The sequence below is a fragment of the Papaver somniferum genome, chromosome 9 (genome assembly GCF_003573695.1).
Source record: "Papaver somniferum cultivar HN1 chromosome 9, ASM357369v1, whole genome shotgun sequence".
Taxonomy (NCBI): domain Eukaryota; kingdom Viridiplantae; phylum Streptophyta; class Magnoliopsida; order Ranunculales; family Papaveraceae; genus Papaver; species Papaver somniferum.
The window spans coordinates 3,072,705-3,090,550 of record NC_039366.1 but is presented as its reverse complement, the minus strand read 5'-3'; the positions used below and the strand labels follow the sequence as shown (position 1 = coordinate 3,090,550).

General features: G+C 35.9%; 1 protein-coding gene across 1 annotated transcript; it reads right to left on the bottom strand.

Moving 5' to 3' along the window:
- Positions 1–7,726: 7,726 nt before the first annotated feature.
- Positions 7,727–9,428, bottom strand: LOC113311171 (factor of DNA methylation 5-like). The gene is made up of 4 exons (XM_026560020.1): positions 9,147–9,428; positions 8,416–8,781; positions 8,078–8,299; positions 7,727–7,978 (listed from the first exon to the last, which is right to left on the bottom strand). The coding sequence occupies exons 1-4, from the start codon at positions 9,426–9,428 to the stop codon at positions 7,727–7,729; spliced, it is 1,122 nt and encodes a 373-aa protein (XP_026415805.1).
- Positions 9,429–17,846: the final 8,418 nt, after the last annotated feature.

The window sequence follows — 17,846 nt, the reverse complement described above, 5'->3', positions numbered from 1 at the left end:
CACCCTAAAATATATGTTTTGTAAATTAGCCTCCCTTGTGAAAGATTTCTGGCTCCGTCCCTGAGTATAAATACTTGCACCTAGGAAAGCATAAAGTCTCGTCTCGACCACGAGCTTAACGCCCGATGTTGGTCCGCATAAAGTCTCGTCTCGACCACTAGCTCAAGGCCCAATGTTGGTCCAAAGCCTCATATATATACTCAACACAAGCAACAACTAGACTGGCCGAGCAGTGAGCGCTATTCTTAAAGCCTTGCCCCAGCCGCAAGCACGTAAACTACATTCCTCTCAAGCCTCGACCAATTGTCGAGCATCAAGTCCACCACATGGAAAAAAAGTCTCGCCTAGCACATGAGCAAATTTTATTGCAAGTTACCATAGCTGGCCGGGCGTCTTAGATGCTTGGGGCGAGTTACGTCATCAATCGTCGACGTAGAAGGAAAACTTCTTAACCTCCGGTAGAAGGAAAATTTCGTCCGTGATTGTAGGCGCACCTCGGCGAACCACGTTCAATCTCGTCTAGTCCGAAAATTAAGATTCTAGAAGTTTTCAGAAATCTTGTTGCCCTAATTGCTTGCATCAAGTTTACATCAGGATTAAAGTTACGTACATAAACTACATAAATACATGTATCCTAAACCCTAAGAAGATATGGACTCTTAAGTTTGCTAACCCGAAGAAATAAATCGTATTATGATCATAAATATAATCACTCTCTACGAGTTTCGTCCGTAATTGTAGCCGCAACTCGGCGAACCATGTTCAATTCTTAGTCTCCTTTAGTTAACTTCTATACATTTTCTAACCTTCATACCAATCGTGTTTAGTGTTTAAAGATAATTTTCGGTACAAACAAAGCCATAAAAAGAAGTTGACCTCCGAAGGATACTTACGATTCCAGAGATGGTGAAAAATAGAATTAGAAGGTACCTGAACTCCCAACCAAATTATTATAACTGGAATTAATAGTGAATGCCTTTGAGTTGGTCGAAGACCATTCCATAACATCATCCGGAAAATTGTTGAAAGCAAAAGAATTTAGTTTGTCCGAGAGAATCACCCACTCATTTCTTGCCAGAACATTCAGCCTCGTTGGATTTCCGAATTCCAAATAAAACCGTTTGGACTTTTTTGACCCACTTTTGTAAGGGTAGCATTTTTAGTTCTAGCATCATTTTTAGTTCAAACCTTGATCGCTGGTTCATGACTTGCTATTTTCGATTCAAGAACGTCGACAATCCAACATAGTATTGCTTAGAATCTATATTCAATCCAATGGATTAGGGCATCCAGATTCGTTTGGTTATAAGATTTTGGCAAATAACTCCTTTCTTATAGGAGTATTTCTTATTGAAGAAGAAAAAATTCAAATTAAATGGTCGGAATTGATTCCTGGTGATACCATCATCCTTCCCTACTACATTTACAAAGATTGAGTATCTTTACGGTATATGGCTCTTTCTCTTCGCGATTTACCTGTAATTCATATCTTTATATGTATTAGGGTTCTTATTTATCTTGTATTTTGATGTTTTTGTTATTCTTGTAAATGATCATGTAATCACATTTTGATTTGAATAAATTGAAATTGTTGATTGACCAAAAAAAAATACCAAAAAAATCCGGGAACAACTCTTTAAATGGAGAACTAAGAATCCATGCATCATTCCAAAATCTCTCTTGTGCGGCCTTGTGCACTTTGAATTGAATAAACTTCATAAGATGACATTTATACTTCGTAATATATTTCCATACAGATTTCCCATATGTATATTTAGGAGTTTTAGCCAATCGTTCCATCTAACATATTATTTAGCAACAATTTTCCTCCGCATAGCATCTTTTTCTATAGCAAATCTCTAAAACCATTTGGTTAAAGGGCATCTTGCAGGCACTTTTACACCCTAAAAAATGGCACCCCATGGCATTTACTCCCTCCATCCCTATATATAGTTAGATTTTTGAATTTTTTTTTGTCCCACTAGTTAAACGGAAATCTAATTCCAAAAAGGTTTCCTCCACTTATAACCTTAATTAAATAGCATAGATATCATCACAATCAAATTTATATCTCTAACGTTGAAAATATGATAAAGGTTAAAACAAAAAACAGAAAAAGGGGCTTTTGTGAAATTAAAATTATTTATTATTCCAAAAAATTTCACATATTTCCCATGCACAGAGGAGACTGCGGGAGTATCATTTAGCTGGAAAGTGGGAAGTGCTAAATGGTAGAGAACTAGTGTTGCGTTATAGTGCGTTTGGATACACACCCAAAAGTAGCATCTAGAAATCAAAAAGCAAGAAGTCTGTTTGGGTGTAGAATTTCAGAACGATTTCTAGAAGCAGAAAAGTCGACTTTTTGTGAAGCAAAATATTTGGACTCTGACTTCTACTTCTAGAGAAGCAGAAGTCGGAACCAGAATTGTATCCAAACACGCTATTAACTTGCTACTACTTGCTTGTCAGTATCCCCCACCATAACCAGTGGGTCCTACCAATATAGCGAATTTTAAATTTTTACATTTGGAGCTTCACACCATATATACTCGAGATACTCATGCAGCTTTTTGCGATTTGAATGGCAACAAATGTTTTATTTTCGAACATGAGAGAGGACTGGCGAAGCTTAAACGTTGTGTTCATTTGATCTTTAAATTGCAAATTGCTAAATCCTCCATGTGCTGTGGAGGCATTTTGTAGCGCCCAAAAGCTAGCAGCTGACTAATCCAAGAGATTAACTAAATAAAGAAGCATTAAGAATCTAAATCATTTACTTAAACATTCAATCAAGAAATCTGCTACAAAACTTAACCCAAAACTAGCCCTGCTCAGAAATGTATATACGAGAACTCCTCACAAATGATACACATACAATAGTCATTTGATTTTCAAATATAATATACAACTTGTTAAACATAGCAGAAGCAATCTAACAAACGGACTCAACGTCCTCGAAGCTTTCGCTGCGCAACTCTGATCTGTCTCTGAAACTGAAAGTGAGAAAGGGTGAGCACATCATCCCCAGAAGGAGTGCCCAACACGAATAACATTTAACTTTAAAGAAATCATGAGCAAGATTTGGAAAACAATACATGTTTTCCCACACATCAAAGTGACTAAGTCACTGGAAATACAGAAACATGTATATGGATAAACTCTTTCGTCAAGCAATGTATAATAGTGATGCCGGGTTGTTCCACACCTAATAATATATTGATGCCGGGTTGTTCCACACCTAATATGCATAAAAGACGAATTCATGTAGATATAAATGTGAAGGAGCGTATCCTATATACCACATGTGGAAATTCTCATTTCCCATAACAATTTATAATGACAACAAACATTACAAGTCCTTTCCAAATCGTGGAAAGATTTAAAGAATCAACATAACAAACATAATACAAACTAAACAAAGTATGAAGTGCACAAATAGACAATGCATGAGTTTGTTAAACATAAAATTTTATAAAAGAAACAACCATGGTTTCAGAAGAATTAAATGTAGTCCCACCTCTTTTGATGACAAGCCACGCCTACCTCGAGATCCACGATCCACTGGTTCGTCCTTTGAATTGATCGTTGTTAATACAAACTAACTGTTAATCATACAAGAAGTCTAAGAGTTCAGCCAAAAAGGCTCATACAAGGCTTATAACATAATCTCATACAATTCTCTAGTTATAGGTTTAGTGAACTATTTATTGGTTTTAAGCCCATTATGTTTCTACACCTTTTCATTCCCTTACTTTAGTATGTCTATAGTTTAGTAATTCAATTAGGTTGGTTCTATAGTCTATTAGCTAAGTCTTATGAATATCTACAACCCTATAGAAGGAATCAAAGGCTAAATCAGACCATAAGGGTCCAATACATCAAAATAGGAAAAATTAAACCTAAGCCCATTAACCCAAGACTCAGTCTACCTGAGTCAACTAACGGTCAACAACAGTAAAAGGGTCAACTAAAGTCAAAGGTCAATGTCCTGGTTAAATGGCCAACTCGGTCAAAGAAGATAACTCAATCAAAGTCCACTAAGTCAAACCGTTTTAAGACCGGTTAACAGGTTAACTCAACTCAGTCAGATTGACTAAGTCAGCTAGAGTCAGATCCTGACTAGGCTGAATGGCACAAGGCCAAAACTCTTGCACAGGCCAGAGCCATTGCTCAGGCCAAAGAACACTACTGCACATTCATTGTGCAACACACCTAAACCCAATTACAACTTCTACTCTATTACCATTTCATTTTAATCTAACAACATCTAATGAAACTCCCATTACAATACTAACATAATCAATTTAACTGAACTTCATAACTTAACTACAAATTTCAATTACAATCAATGATTAAGCCTACCTGCAGTTGCAGTTCCAAGCTTTCACTAAGATATTCGACTTAACCTATTCCTCTGAACATCAACCACTGAGTTCAGTTTTAACATCAACAACTCATATACTCATATCCAACACAATCCTCATCTGCACCCATTACAGTTCACCTCCAAAGCAACTCACAATACCCTACATCTTCAAATACACAGACAACACCACCACTACAACACCCTTCTGTTCAACTCATCATCACTACCAATTCCACCATCCTCAACTGTCACCACTTGTTATCCACACTTCAGAGCCAATACAATCAACATCACCTATAATAGTAATTCCAAACAACCTCCATTACCTCCTACAGTTCATTACAACCTTTATTGTTGTAATCTCAACAACCTCAGATTCTTGTACACTTCACCTGCCACACTATAATCATAGTCAACAAGTCATACCTCCATATCACTCATAAGTCATATCCCCTGCAACTTCAACTCTAAATTACTAACCTCTGCACCACTAACTCAATGCCATCAGCAACACAACACCACTAGAGTAGCCAATGCCTTCTCTATCCCAGATTTAGGAATCCATCGAAACCCTGTAACTTCATCTTAACTAAATATCCTTCTTACTCAAATCAAACTCAAACCCATCTTAACAGCCAGTATCTATCTCATCTCCATAATCCAATGCATGTACTCAACAATAAACTGAAGGCTATATTAATTTATTTCAGATAAACAATTACCTTAAATAGTTCATTCCAGCAAATTGAGATCAGCTCATCTTCTTATTTGAATCGGTTCTTTTATTCTTCTTGAAACTACAGCAACCCACCAACTCTGTTCATTCAACATCATCTCCTCCCTAAACTATCCGCTCATCACAGCCAATTCCTAACAATCTTCCTTCAAACAGAAAACAAACCCTAGTTCTTCGATTCACTACCAACACAGCCCCAAGACATCCAATTAACCCCAATTCGTCCAACTATACTTCAATTAAGAAAAAACCCATCATTATTTCAATCCCCTTTATATCAATTTCATCTTCTAATTTTTCCTTGAACTTCTTACAAAACCCTAACTTTGGATTCAATCACCAGAACGACTCTGTAACTTCAATTAAACACCAACCCCTTCATCTCATAACTGTTAACAACTCAATTACTAATCAAATCCAATTAAAACCAAACCTAAATCTCCAAACCTTAATTTCAATTACAACAGCAACACTATCGTCTTCATCTCGTGCTCAAATAACATCAACCCCATCACCAATAACCAAACCTTAAAGTTTCCCCTTAAGTTTCTTTCCGATTTCGACTTCAGAATCATCTCACCAAATCGCCGGAATGAACACAGAAGGAAGAAGAAGAAAAGAATGAGAAAGAAGAAAGAAGAAGGGAAGAAAGAAAATGAACGTATCTTCTCGATTAAACTGGGGATGATAAGGCCAACGACAACTGATAAAGGCACCCTTCCAATGATATGGCCAGCCAGGTCGGTTTGAGTGTTAAGGACTAATTTTCCCTCCTTACTAAACAGATAAATTCTTCTCCACCCGGTATTCGAATGACACGCTCGTGCAGTCCATTTCACGTATATAGCTTTCCGAGACCTATTCCATGATGCTGGTTTCGTATCTAAATTATTGTTAGATTAATTCTTATTAATTAACGTTCGTGTTAAGTAGATCGAGTTATTAGCAACTAAAACATTTCTTGACTAGTCTAATATAGTTGATGGGCTTGAGGACCTTTACATATTTATTGCAACAAATGCTTTTTTTTATACGCTAGACGTGGCTAATAACTAAACAACAATCCTCTTAACAGTTCGAGGTATAGTTATTAACAAATCTTCTTTAAAATAACTTATTATTCTATCCGGTGGATGGTCCACCCACCTTCCTTCAAGTTCTTTCTTACTGGCCAACTTAGCGAGACAGTCAGCAGTTCCATTTGATTCTCTATATGCGTGCTTAAACACTACACTTGACAACTTGTTCTTCGAACTGATAATGTCTTCAACAAGACATCCCATTCTTCATGGGATGCTGACTTCACCTTCACATAGCAACAAATGTTAGTGAGCCTTAAAAGGGACATCAAATTAGTAATTTTCTCTATTTAAGAAAGTTATTTTATTTAACAATATAAGATGATGGAGAAAATTGGTAAAAAATCATTCTTAAAGAAAGGAGTCCAACCGCACTTCAAACGTTAATGAACTTCCACATTTCATCTTGGGAAATCTTAGAAGACTAGTTTCTGGAAGAAAATAATATCCAGTGAGCTCTACATTTTCAGTTGCAATTGCTCCATTTTCAGTTGCATTTCATTGTTTACAATTAGCAGAATGGTTCTACATTTTCCAGCCAGTTACTTTACACCCGCGGAATTGAGATGATGATACATGATCAAAGGCGGGCAATGGCTCGGTGAAGCTAATAAAAATTGCAATTGCTCCATTTTCAGTGGCATTCCATTGCTGGCAATTAATGGGTTCTACATTTTCTAGTCAGTTATTTTACACCCAAAAGTATTTCAAGAATTTTACACCCAAATTGAAGAAATTGGGAGAAAAAAAAACACATGATCAAAAGGCGGAGATGGCTCGGTGAAGTTAACGTAATACTACTTCCGTCCCTAATTAGATGACCTATACCATAAATAAGTGGAGTGATAGATTAGTATTATTATAAGAAATATGTAAAATTTGATAGTCATATTCATATTCATTAGATAGGTGTTTTAAAATGTTTTCCGATGATACAAAGTTTATGAAAATCCGTTGTATAGTTTGAGAGATAAATTATTTCTAAATTTACTAGTAAATTTTAACTAGGTCATCTAATTAGGGACTAGGGTAGTATTAAATTTTTTCGAAAGCAACTCCATATCATGCACCCCTACAATCAATGTCTAATACAAATTATTTCGCCACTTCTCAATTTCAAGACATTTGAGAATGTATCCGGATACGGCAATTACCAACTTTTTGTTTTATACTACCATATGTAAAACTAGAACACAATCAAGAATAAAGTCATAACTTTGATTTTGAAGGACGACTGTTCATCCACTACCGTTTATCATATCACTTTTAGAATGTTGTTGATAAAAGCATCAACATTGGCACACGATTCCTTAGATGAAGCTTGTTCTTGGGAAGGTTACTGGTAGTGGGTTGCAAAAAATACTGTATTACACCTTCCATTCAATATTTACATAGTTGTAAGGACTTCATTTCGGCTTGCTCTACAGCTACATCCTAGATGCGCATGATACTGGAACACTGCTTCAGTGTTCTAAGAGGCAAGACCAGCACATCAGTAAACAAAAAGAACAAAAAATTAATAGGATTCTAGTGTTGCTCTCAGGGTCACTTGCTGAAAGTAATCATAGTACCAGTTGGATTATTATACTTTCTCAAGCGATTAACAAGAGCCGCAACACCTTCCATTACAGTAGCTCTCCTATTCTCCTTGAAGTTCCAAAGCTCTTGAACTGGATTTCTACCGCTTGGGTTGTACTCGTTCATCTCCAGAAGTGCATTAACAACTGCTAAATATGCTCTCTCACCCCATTCATTCTTCAAGACTTTAAACAATTTATCTTCCTCATCAATCAATTCCTGCACACAACATAAGGAAGAAACAGTTACTTGTAAATGATCCTTTTGTAGTAGTACAAAATTATTGTTGGTGTGTCAAGATAGAAGGTGATATATGACCTTGTGTTTGCCATCCACAAAGGTGATCTTAAAAGGATGCCAAGCTTGGTCTCTAAGCATCTGTTCCCAGAAATTGCAAAGCAGGACTGACTGATTCGTAACCAGTTCCGCAGAAGATGAGCTACAAATGCCTTTCAGAGCATCCCCAAACGGCTTCGAATCCAACTCCCCCATTCTCTTCACCCGAATCATACTTCGATCAGTCGCAATTTCTCCGATTCCCTGCGATTTATTTGCAATGCACATACAATCACAAGCAAAATTAAGCCTACAATTTCCACATAATTGAAGCAAAAATGAGCACCACTGGATCACCATAAACTGACTCGGATTAGTACTTTCCGAGCCCGTTGTAACTCATTATTGTAGCGATGTTCATTAACAGTTAAGACTTTGTTAAGCTCTTCCAAACTCTCAACACATTCAGTTTTGTCATTCAATGATTTTTTCAACTCATCCACTGTTTTTCTTTGTTTCTCGTCCCTGTTGCAACAAAAACGAAGGTAACAAGCTAACTTGCTCTTCATCACCTTCGTACCTTCTTCCAATCTCTTCACTTGAACAGTTCTATCATCAGCTTGCTTCTCCAATTCACTAACCCTTGTTCGAAGCTTCTCTACCTCAACCACTTGCGTTCCATTTTCTGCATCAAGCACTTGTTTTTTTAATTCATCAACCCTTGTCTGAAGTTTCACCATCTCAGCCTGAGAGAAACAGAGACACAGTAAAGTTAAGATTCTATGATAATTCAAAGCTAAAAGGATGATCAGATTTGTCATTTTAAAAAAGTGGGTTCTTGATTTATGAAGACAATTAAAGAGTGAAGATTACCTTTTGAAGTTGAGAATCTTTATCAACTCAAGTTCCAAAGATGTTTTGGACATATCATTTAACATAGATTGTCTTTGTGTTACTTCATTTTCCAGTTCATGAATCATCTTTTGTTATTTATCAACCTCTACTATCCCCTGTTTGGAGAAAACAGAGAGACAACTGAACCGACTCATTCTAATAGAAACTGAAAACATCAAAAAAAAAAGAAAAAAAAAATATTTAACAAGCTTTTTACCTCATCATCATCATCATCATCATCTGCACGGATTCGCTTATTAGACTCCATTTTAATGGCACTACTGCTTTCACAACTTAACTTCATGATGCCTTTCCCTTTAACTCTCATCCCTGATTCATTCTCTGTTTTCTGTTCCGGTAGAGAGTTCATAGACATAGAAAAGGAAGCAAGTGTGCACCTCTCTCTACTTTTAAAACGGAGGAAAACAGGTTCTGGGACTGGGTTGCACGGACCCTCCGTTTCCTGAGCCGTGTCCGCGTCCGATGCACCAATTTGCATATCTTGCGCGCGTCTGGTTTGGACGCGCCGATGACGCGTGTCTGACGCATTTTTGTTTTCATTTTCATTTAGACTTTTTCCTTTATTTTTACTATTATTAACCAAATAAAAAAAGATAAACATTTAGATTAATAATTTAGATTTTTATTAGGGTTTTGTAATTGGAAATGACATCACTTATACCCTTAGTTGAGCATGTGTTGTTCTAAAAATGCACTTTGGGTGTGCCATGTGTTACATAGTGACTGATTGTTTGACCTTCGACATGTGTAAACAAACGATATTTTCTTTTTTTTTGAAATTTATAAACATATAGTTTCATTTTTTAATTTTTAGAATCGAAATACCAGCTATATAAATACATGATTATATATATAAATAATATATAAATAAAATATGTATATACGTGTCCGCGTCCTAGTTTTTCGAGAATTTTGTAGGGTCCGCATCCGCATCGTCATGTGTTCTCCCGGTTAGCCTGACATACCCCACATTTATTAACCTTACGATTTTTACCTAGTTTCACGTTAAACGGTGCAAAACCATACATGATATATGTAGTCGATATATTCATGTTTGTTTCAGCTGCTTGTAAACTGAATGCCAACAAATATTTTATTTGTGAGATGAAAAAGACTGGCGAAGCCTAAATGGTTTGTTCAATTTATTCAATCTGTATTTGGATTTTGGAGCGGCTTATCAAACCATTAGTTAATTAGTGAGCCATAAATGGTATCAGATTAGCTATCAAGTTAATAATTTTCTTTGGTTACATCGACCATCGAGCTAGTCATTTTCAGAACCAAAGAATATTTAAAAATTGAGATGATAGAGGAAATTGGAAAATTACAAGATCAATGAACCCACTTTAATCATTGTAGCTAATATCACATAGAGCGATAAAAATGTTTCTTACTGCTGTAGTAATCACATAACAGAGATCAGAATGTTTTTTACTAACACTTTAAATAAAGAAGTGAATGGAATGATCTTTGGCTTCGCCTTCGCATTTCATTTTGGAAAATGTATAAAGCCGCAAGGCAATAGTTTCCAATGTATCGTTTTTTTATATTAATGAATATGTATAATATCGTTTTTTTAAGCATATGGTGATTAAAAAATCGTCACCTCTAACAATCGTCACCTCTAATTCCTCCACAAAACTAAGCCTAAGTATCCTCATGACGTGGCATCCTTACTTTTCTTCTTGAGCAAACATGGGGTCTATTAGTTTTGGATTGAGCCAATGATGTAAGGGCAACATATTTGGGTATAAAGTATTTTTTGGGTTATAGCTATATATATTATTACTTTTTAACCTGCTTTTGTGCTTCTCTTGGCATAGAAAAATGAAGGCTCATGTGAAAAGTGTTTTATTTTTTCGAAGATGCAACTCCTATCAATCAAATTTTCGATTGCGGAAAAGGCTATACTGTCATCTTCATCATTAAGAAGAGATCTCTTTTCTGTACAGGGCATCATGACACTTTTATCAGATTTGTTTGTGGTAGAACGACTTAAGAATACTATTTGATAGTTTTATCGCGAGCAAAGATGCTCAAACCATACACACTACTCATTGTTATCGATGGAGAACTAATGCTTCATAGGTTATTGAAGATTTAGAAATATTTTGGTTATCTTTGTCATTTTAGTTTTGGAATCTGCTTTAGGACTCATCGCGTTGTGCTCTTTTCCATTGTCGGGGTTTTATCCTTTTGAATTTTGAGTTTTCCCTGTCAAGATTTTTAACGAGGCAACAAATATGTGTCCAACACCTTTCGATAGTTTTATCATTTACTTTTTATTGTTTGCGCTTTACTTGTTGGTAGCAGCAGGCCAAACAGATCTAATGAGCTTGAATTTTTGATTAAGGAAAGCGTAATACTATGGAGTACTAAAACAGACACTTTTAGGTTCTTAACTTTTAAGTTCTAAACTTCTAATCAAATCCTCCGTACAATTTAAAAATAAAGGAAGAAATCTCAATGAAAATTTAAAAAAAAATGCGTCGGACACGCGTCATCGATGCGTCCAAACCAGACGCACACAGGACACGCAAATTGGTGCGTCGGACACGTGTCGTGTCAGCGTCTCACGCGCGTCCGCAGACACGGTTCAAGAAATGGAACGTCCGCTCTACTAAGCTAATATCAGTCCGTAGTCAGGGTTATCGGAATTTTTTTATTCTATATGGACTGGCATCGGCCCTTTGTAGATTTGGTATCAGCCCATATAAATCGTGAAAAAATATTTGTTACAGTAGCTAATTGTAATTTATATGAAAGAAATGTTTTATTCGTGAGCATGAGAAATGCTTAAACGAATGTTGGTTCATCTATAGAATGCAATCGATATATTTGCGGTGGCATTTCATTGTGAAAAGTAGCAACAGGCTAGTGAACCAAAGAGTGGTTTCAAATTATTAATTATTTTACATCTTCCTTGTTAGTTATATCAAACAAAAATTCTGAAAAATTGAGATGATCAAGGAAATTGGAAAGATAGAAAAATTGAGATGATCGAGGAAATTGGAAAGATAGATGGTGGATAATAGCGGAGATGACCTAATCCACTTAAAATACTCTTAATTTTTAAATTGTTATATGGATTAGACTTTAAATATAAGGGTTAAACTAGTTGGCTTGCCAGGATATCTCATATTAGCTAGATGAGTTGAGACGTTAACATTTTGGAGAATTCTGTGCAACAACCTTTATTTCTGTTCAGTATAAGTAATTGAAAAAATAATAAAATGGCTTGTCGGGATATATAACATTTCATCTATTCAAAGTGCATTATCAACATTTCCATAAATCCGTGGAAAACTGGCGGACGAGTTTTCAGATCATCCACTATTTATATACAAAAATCCAAAGGCATTTTTAAAGAAAGATTAATTTGGGGATATTTTAGTTTTCATGCCGTCATGGAAAAATCGTAACGATTTTGATTGCCGGCATTGAAAAACCATGCCGACATGAACAGTAAAATATCCTCCAATTATTTTCCGTATCCCCCAATTACTTTCTGTATCCCCCGATTAATCGTTCTTTTTAAAGTGGTAAAGTTTTTTAGATATCGGCTTACCAGAAACCTAATGACAAATTGAAAGGCACCTTGGATCAACTAAGACTGGGCCTTTGGTCATCATATTCTTGTATTGGGCTAGCATTTGTGAACCAATATCTTCCATACGCCCTAGTAGAGTAGATCCCAATTCTGAATATCATCATCTAGTCCTTCATCTGGCTGTTCATTGTGTTCAAGAACATAAAACAAACACATAAAAATATGCTGCCACAGAAAATATAAAAATTACGATGAGCAAATAAATACAAGTGCAACAAGAACTTGCACAAAGTTTCAGTTCAGATGATCTTTCAAAGATAAAAACGAATAAACAGAAGAAACCCTAACTTACCACGCGAGAGAGCGGAGTAAACCGCCTAACGAAAATCCAGTGATAGACACATGTATGGCAAAAAAAAAAAAGGGAAGATTAAAGACGTCTTGAAAGAATACAGCATGTACCTGTCTTTCACGAAAACACCTTCCCATTAGCTCCTTCTGGTTTTTAAAAACTCTTCAGTTGCACTCAATCCAAATGCACATTGAGGCTGGAAGAAGGTTCCATAATGTATCGCAAATTGTTAAATACGGTAACACCTTTTACTTTTGCCAATTCCCTTCCTCCTACCCTCGATGTTTCGCCAAAGGAAAATTTCATTTAGACGATTTGGTAGGCTGCTAAACTGCCCTTAACCCAACTTAAACAAGCAAAATTCATCAATGTGTATAACTAGATTAACGAGAATAGAACTAGATCTGAAACTATCTAGCATATGCGCTCACTATTCTGTGCACAAAAATTAAGGAAATTAAAACGACACAAGGATTTTGAAGGACAATAAAACAAAGCAGTGCAGATGTCCGATTTCCTACAGGTAACAACTGCAAAACCACACCCAATATAGGACAGGAAGAAATATTTTCCGAAAAAAGCTGATTCAGTAACAATGTTTTCAAATTCAAAATACTTACAAGTTTTTCTTCACATCATGAGCAGCCACATAGCAGATCTATTCTAGCATTCCACATCTACCATTTTCTCATCATACATCAAAAAAATTATGTTATGTTAGCATCCTTCCCCTATTGTACCCAAGAAACCTCAAAATATAGACATTACCACATTCCAACTGTCCAGCTGAAAATCCTTAGCCAGAATAAAGAAATACTTGCATAAGGGTAATGTAGAAATTGGTCGATTTTACTTATCTGTACGGTTTAACTGAAAACTAATCACCTCTTTCAGCGTGGCTCTCTTCTTCTCTCTGTAATTCCAGAGCACTTGAACTCCTGATTTTCCTCTCATTCTCTTTACTCCAATCAGTGTATTTCCGGTTACCTTTTCTGACTGCATTCGCTGCATTAATAACACACATTTACATAAAAAAGAAATAGATAAGAGCAGTAACCTTGTAAGCAGATCAATCCAAATTTTTGGGGAAAGAAAGATCTTTAGCAAGCATACCTTGATAAGTTCTTGTTGGGCTTCGTGAAGCTCTTGGGTGTCCCTGGCAACCACTTTTCCATTCTCAGCTAATGCCTTCTCACTAACTTCAATAATCGCAGAATTAATAAACTCATCCTTCTCTTCCCTGAGATCTTGACACAATGTATCCTTCTCTTCCCTGAGCAATTTAACATCAGTTTGTAATGTATCCTTCTCTTGGTTGAGTAATTCAACGTGGGTTCCCAATTGAATCTTCTCGTTAGTTAGGATAAATACTGTAATGGAAATGAAGTGTTGGCTTATTTAATTTCTCTAATGGACTAAAAGGGTTGGATAAAATACTAACACATTATATATCTGTTTATGGGTAACCATTTTTCTTAGTTAGGGAAATTAGCTTCTATTTTTTGGTAACACTTTTGTTTCATAAGGAAATCCTTGATTTGGTGTAGTGTGTAATAAATGGGTTTCTCCACTCCTGCGTCTACTCGCAATAACACAACACTTAATGCATGCGATGTTGTCGCAAGGTAAATCAATAATTCTTCTCCTGGTTCTGCCTTTTGTAAAAAATAGTTGTATTCATAAGATGTTCTTTGATTCCTTGAAAAGCCTTTTCACATTCATCACTCCATTTAAATTTCGCACCCTTCTTGAGTATATCGAAAAAATATTTGCATTTGTCTGATGATCGCGAAATGAATCTCCCCAGCGAAGCTAGAAGCCCATTCAACTTCTGTACATCTTTTATTGTTGCTGGTGTTGGCATGTCACGAACTGCTTGCACTTTTTCTGGATCAACCTGTATTCCTTCCTTTGATACAATGTAGCCTAAAAAAATTCCCGATGCAACTCCAATAATACACTTCTCAGGATTCAATTTAATGTTATACTGCCGCATTTGTTCAAAAATCTCCCTCAAGTCTTGTACATGGTCTTTAGCTTCTTTACTCTTTACTAACATGTCGTCCACGTATACTTCTAATGTTTTATGTATCCATTTTGCGAACACCTTCTCTAGCATTTTTTGATATGTCGCTCCCGCATTTCGCAAACCAAATGGCATTTTCGTGTAACAATATAAACCTCTTGGGGCAAAGAAAGCAGTATGTTCTTGATCTTCTTCAGCGAGAGGAATTTGTTTATACCCTTTGTACCCATCTAAAGATGATACCCTATCATTTCCCGCTGCAGATTCCACCATTTGAGGAATATCGGGTAACGGAAAACTATCTTTGGGGCAAGCTTTGTTCTAATCAATGAAATCTATGCAAATCCTGATTCCCTTGTTTTTCTTTGGGACAATGACCATATTCGCTATCCATTCTAGGTATTTAGCTTTTCTTATAATTCCTGCCTCCGGCATTTTATGTAATTCTTCTTCTATTAGGGAATGGTAAGTTGTTGCGATTTTTCTTATTCTCTGTTTAAATGGTCTCACATTTTTGTTAATCTCCAATCTGTGGCAAGCAATTAATGGATATATTCCTGGTATCTCATCCATGTTTCCTGCGAAAATATCTTTATATTCTCGCAACAAGTTGACAGTTCTTTCTTCTTCTTCTCTATCCATTTTAGTTCCAATTTTCAATATTAGAGGCTCCTTCACAGTCCCAACATTTATTTCTTTTGTTGGTTCTGCGGCAGTGTAACTGGGTTTAGGTTCTCCCATTGGCGTTGGTTCTTTTATTGCTTTTATGGGTTCTTCCTCTTCTTCCGAGATTTCACTGGGTATTCCTTTGCCTTCTTTTTCCCTTATCATATATACTCTAAATTCTTCTTCCTTCTTTGCTTCTTTTGCCAATTTTCTGCGAAATTGTTTCTTTTTTGCTTGTTCTTCATAATGTTTTACCTCAATTTGATGACATAATTTCGCATTGTCAACATCTCCTCTGATTTCACCTATTCCATTTGGAGTTGGGAATTAAATACATTGATGCAACGTTGATACCACAGCTTTTATCGCATGTATCCATGATCTTCATAATAACATATTATATGGCGATTCCATATCCACCACGCACAATGTTACATGTGTTTCGATTTCTCCAAGTGGAATTCGTACCACTATCTCTCCTTTAGGTTTTGTTGTTGATTTTCCGAAGCCGTGAAAAAAATATGTTGAACTGGACATTTCTTCATGTTTAAATCTCATTCCCCGAAATGCGTGATAAAATATTATATCAACTGAACTTCCTGTATCAATTAAAGTTTTGTTCAACATCCACTCTCCTGTGGATTTTATTGTTGTCTCCTTCTCTTTTCGTGTAACAGGCACTGTAATGACCAACGAAGATGTGTGGTTCAAATTTTCTTTTGGTATTTCTTCCGCCATGAATGTAATTTTTTGCTTTTCCCGATCTTTCAAATGTGATGTTTTTTCTACCGCCGTAATTTTCTTTCCTTCAAAATTTCGTTTATGTATTCTTCCTTTGATGTTTTCATGGAATTCATTAATCAAGCTTTTTGTTATCATATTACACTCCAATCTTTTGCCATTTCCATTAATTCTATTCATCTTTCTTCCAACTGATTCACTGATTTATTTAATCACTTTCTTGATTTGAATATTCTCAATCAACAATCTTCAACTTTCGATCTTCAGTCCCTGTTTCTAGCGTCATTATGTAGTTGCAGGAAATCCTACACTACAACCCTCATAAGATTTCATTGTTGATCATCTCATTTTTAGGTTTACTCTCTTAATTTTATTGATTAAATTTTGAATGTTCTTACAAGAAAGATAAAGAAGTCAAGAATGATCTCTACTCTGAACTTTCTCTCTCCTATTTACTTGTTTCTTACTCAAAAAGATCTCTCCCCTTTCTTTACAACTCAAATGACTATTTATAAGGAAATACATAGTGGATGACAACTAATTTGTCCTTTATTTTCGGATATGGTTTGCGACATTCTCGCAACCTTACAAATATTCATTATCGCAAACTCTCTAATTTTCGCAGGACTATCATGCCTTTCTCGTGTTCTTAGCTGACGTCGTTTATTTTATCATTTCTAAAGTTGTTTTGCGACGCTTAAGTGCTATGTCATTGATAATTTCGCTGAAACATAGTTGTCACGAGATTCTGATCCTACATCTATCCTCTGCTTCATTGTCATTTTTTGTTACCTTTTCCTTGGTAGTGGTATGTTCACCATTTTTTATTCTGAGCTAGCATTAGTTTCGCAAAATCTCTTCTTCTTTTCTTTCGATTGCATCCACCATCAACCTATCACTTCTTTGTGTCTCTTTGATTTTGTGTCGCCAATTTTCCTTCTTGTTTTCTCTTCCTTCGCAAGATTCTATCTCAGTTTCGTAACACCTCTTTATTTCAACCCAATCTCCCTTTATGATTCCTACACCACTGGGGTGAGGGAATTTGATGCACTGGTGGAAAGTTGAAGATACACCTAGAATCCCATGTAGCCAAGGTCGACCAATTAATGCATTGTATGGTGATTCTACATCAACGACACAGAATAGGATTTCAGAAGATATTCCCTTCAATGGAATTCGCATAGTAACCTCCCCTTTAGGCTTGTTGGCAGTACCACTAAAACCATATATCTTATATGTTGATGGTATAAGATCATCATCTCTTCCTCCCATAGTTTTATAAGTATGATAAAATAAGATGTTCACAGAGATTCCAGTATCGATTAGAATCCTATTAATTTCCCATGAATCTTCAGTTTCATCATCCTCATCTTCTTTCGGTTTTGGATTAATTTCTAATTTTACTACCAATGAATTATCATGTACCTCTTCACCTTCGGGGATTTCTTCTGCGGTAAAAGAAATAATCTGTTTCTGCCATTCCTCTAGTGGCGAGATTTTCGCAATATTCATAATTTCTCTTCCATCGTTATCTCTTGCGAACACTCTACTCAAAACATTG

Bases quoted from the DNA above. Each gene is read 5' to 3' on its own strand.
- LOC113311171 (XM_026560020.1), bottom strand. From the start codon at position 9,428: ATGCAAATTGGTGCATCGGACGCGGACACGGCTCAGGAAACGGAGGGT. The intron at 8,782-9,146 runs GTAAAAAGCTTG...TGTTTCTCTCAG, and splicing joins ATGATGATGATGATGATGAG to GCTGAGATGGTGAAACTTCA. The intron at 8,300-8,415 runs GTACTAATCCGA...AATAAATCGCAG, and splicing joins AGTTACAACGGGCTCGGAAA to GGAATCGGAGAAATTGCGAC.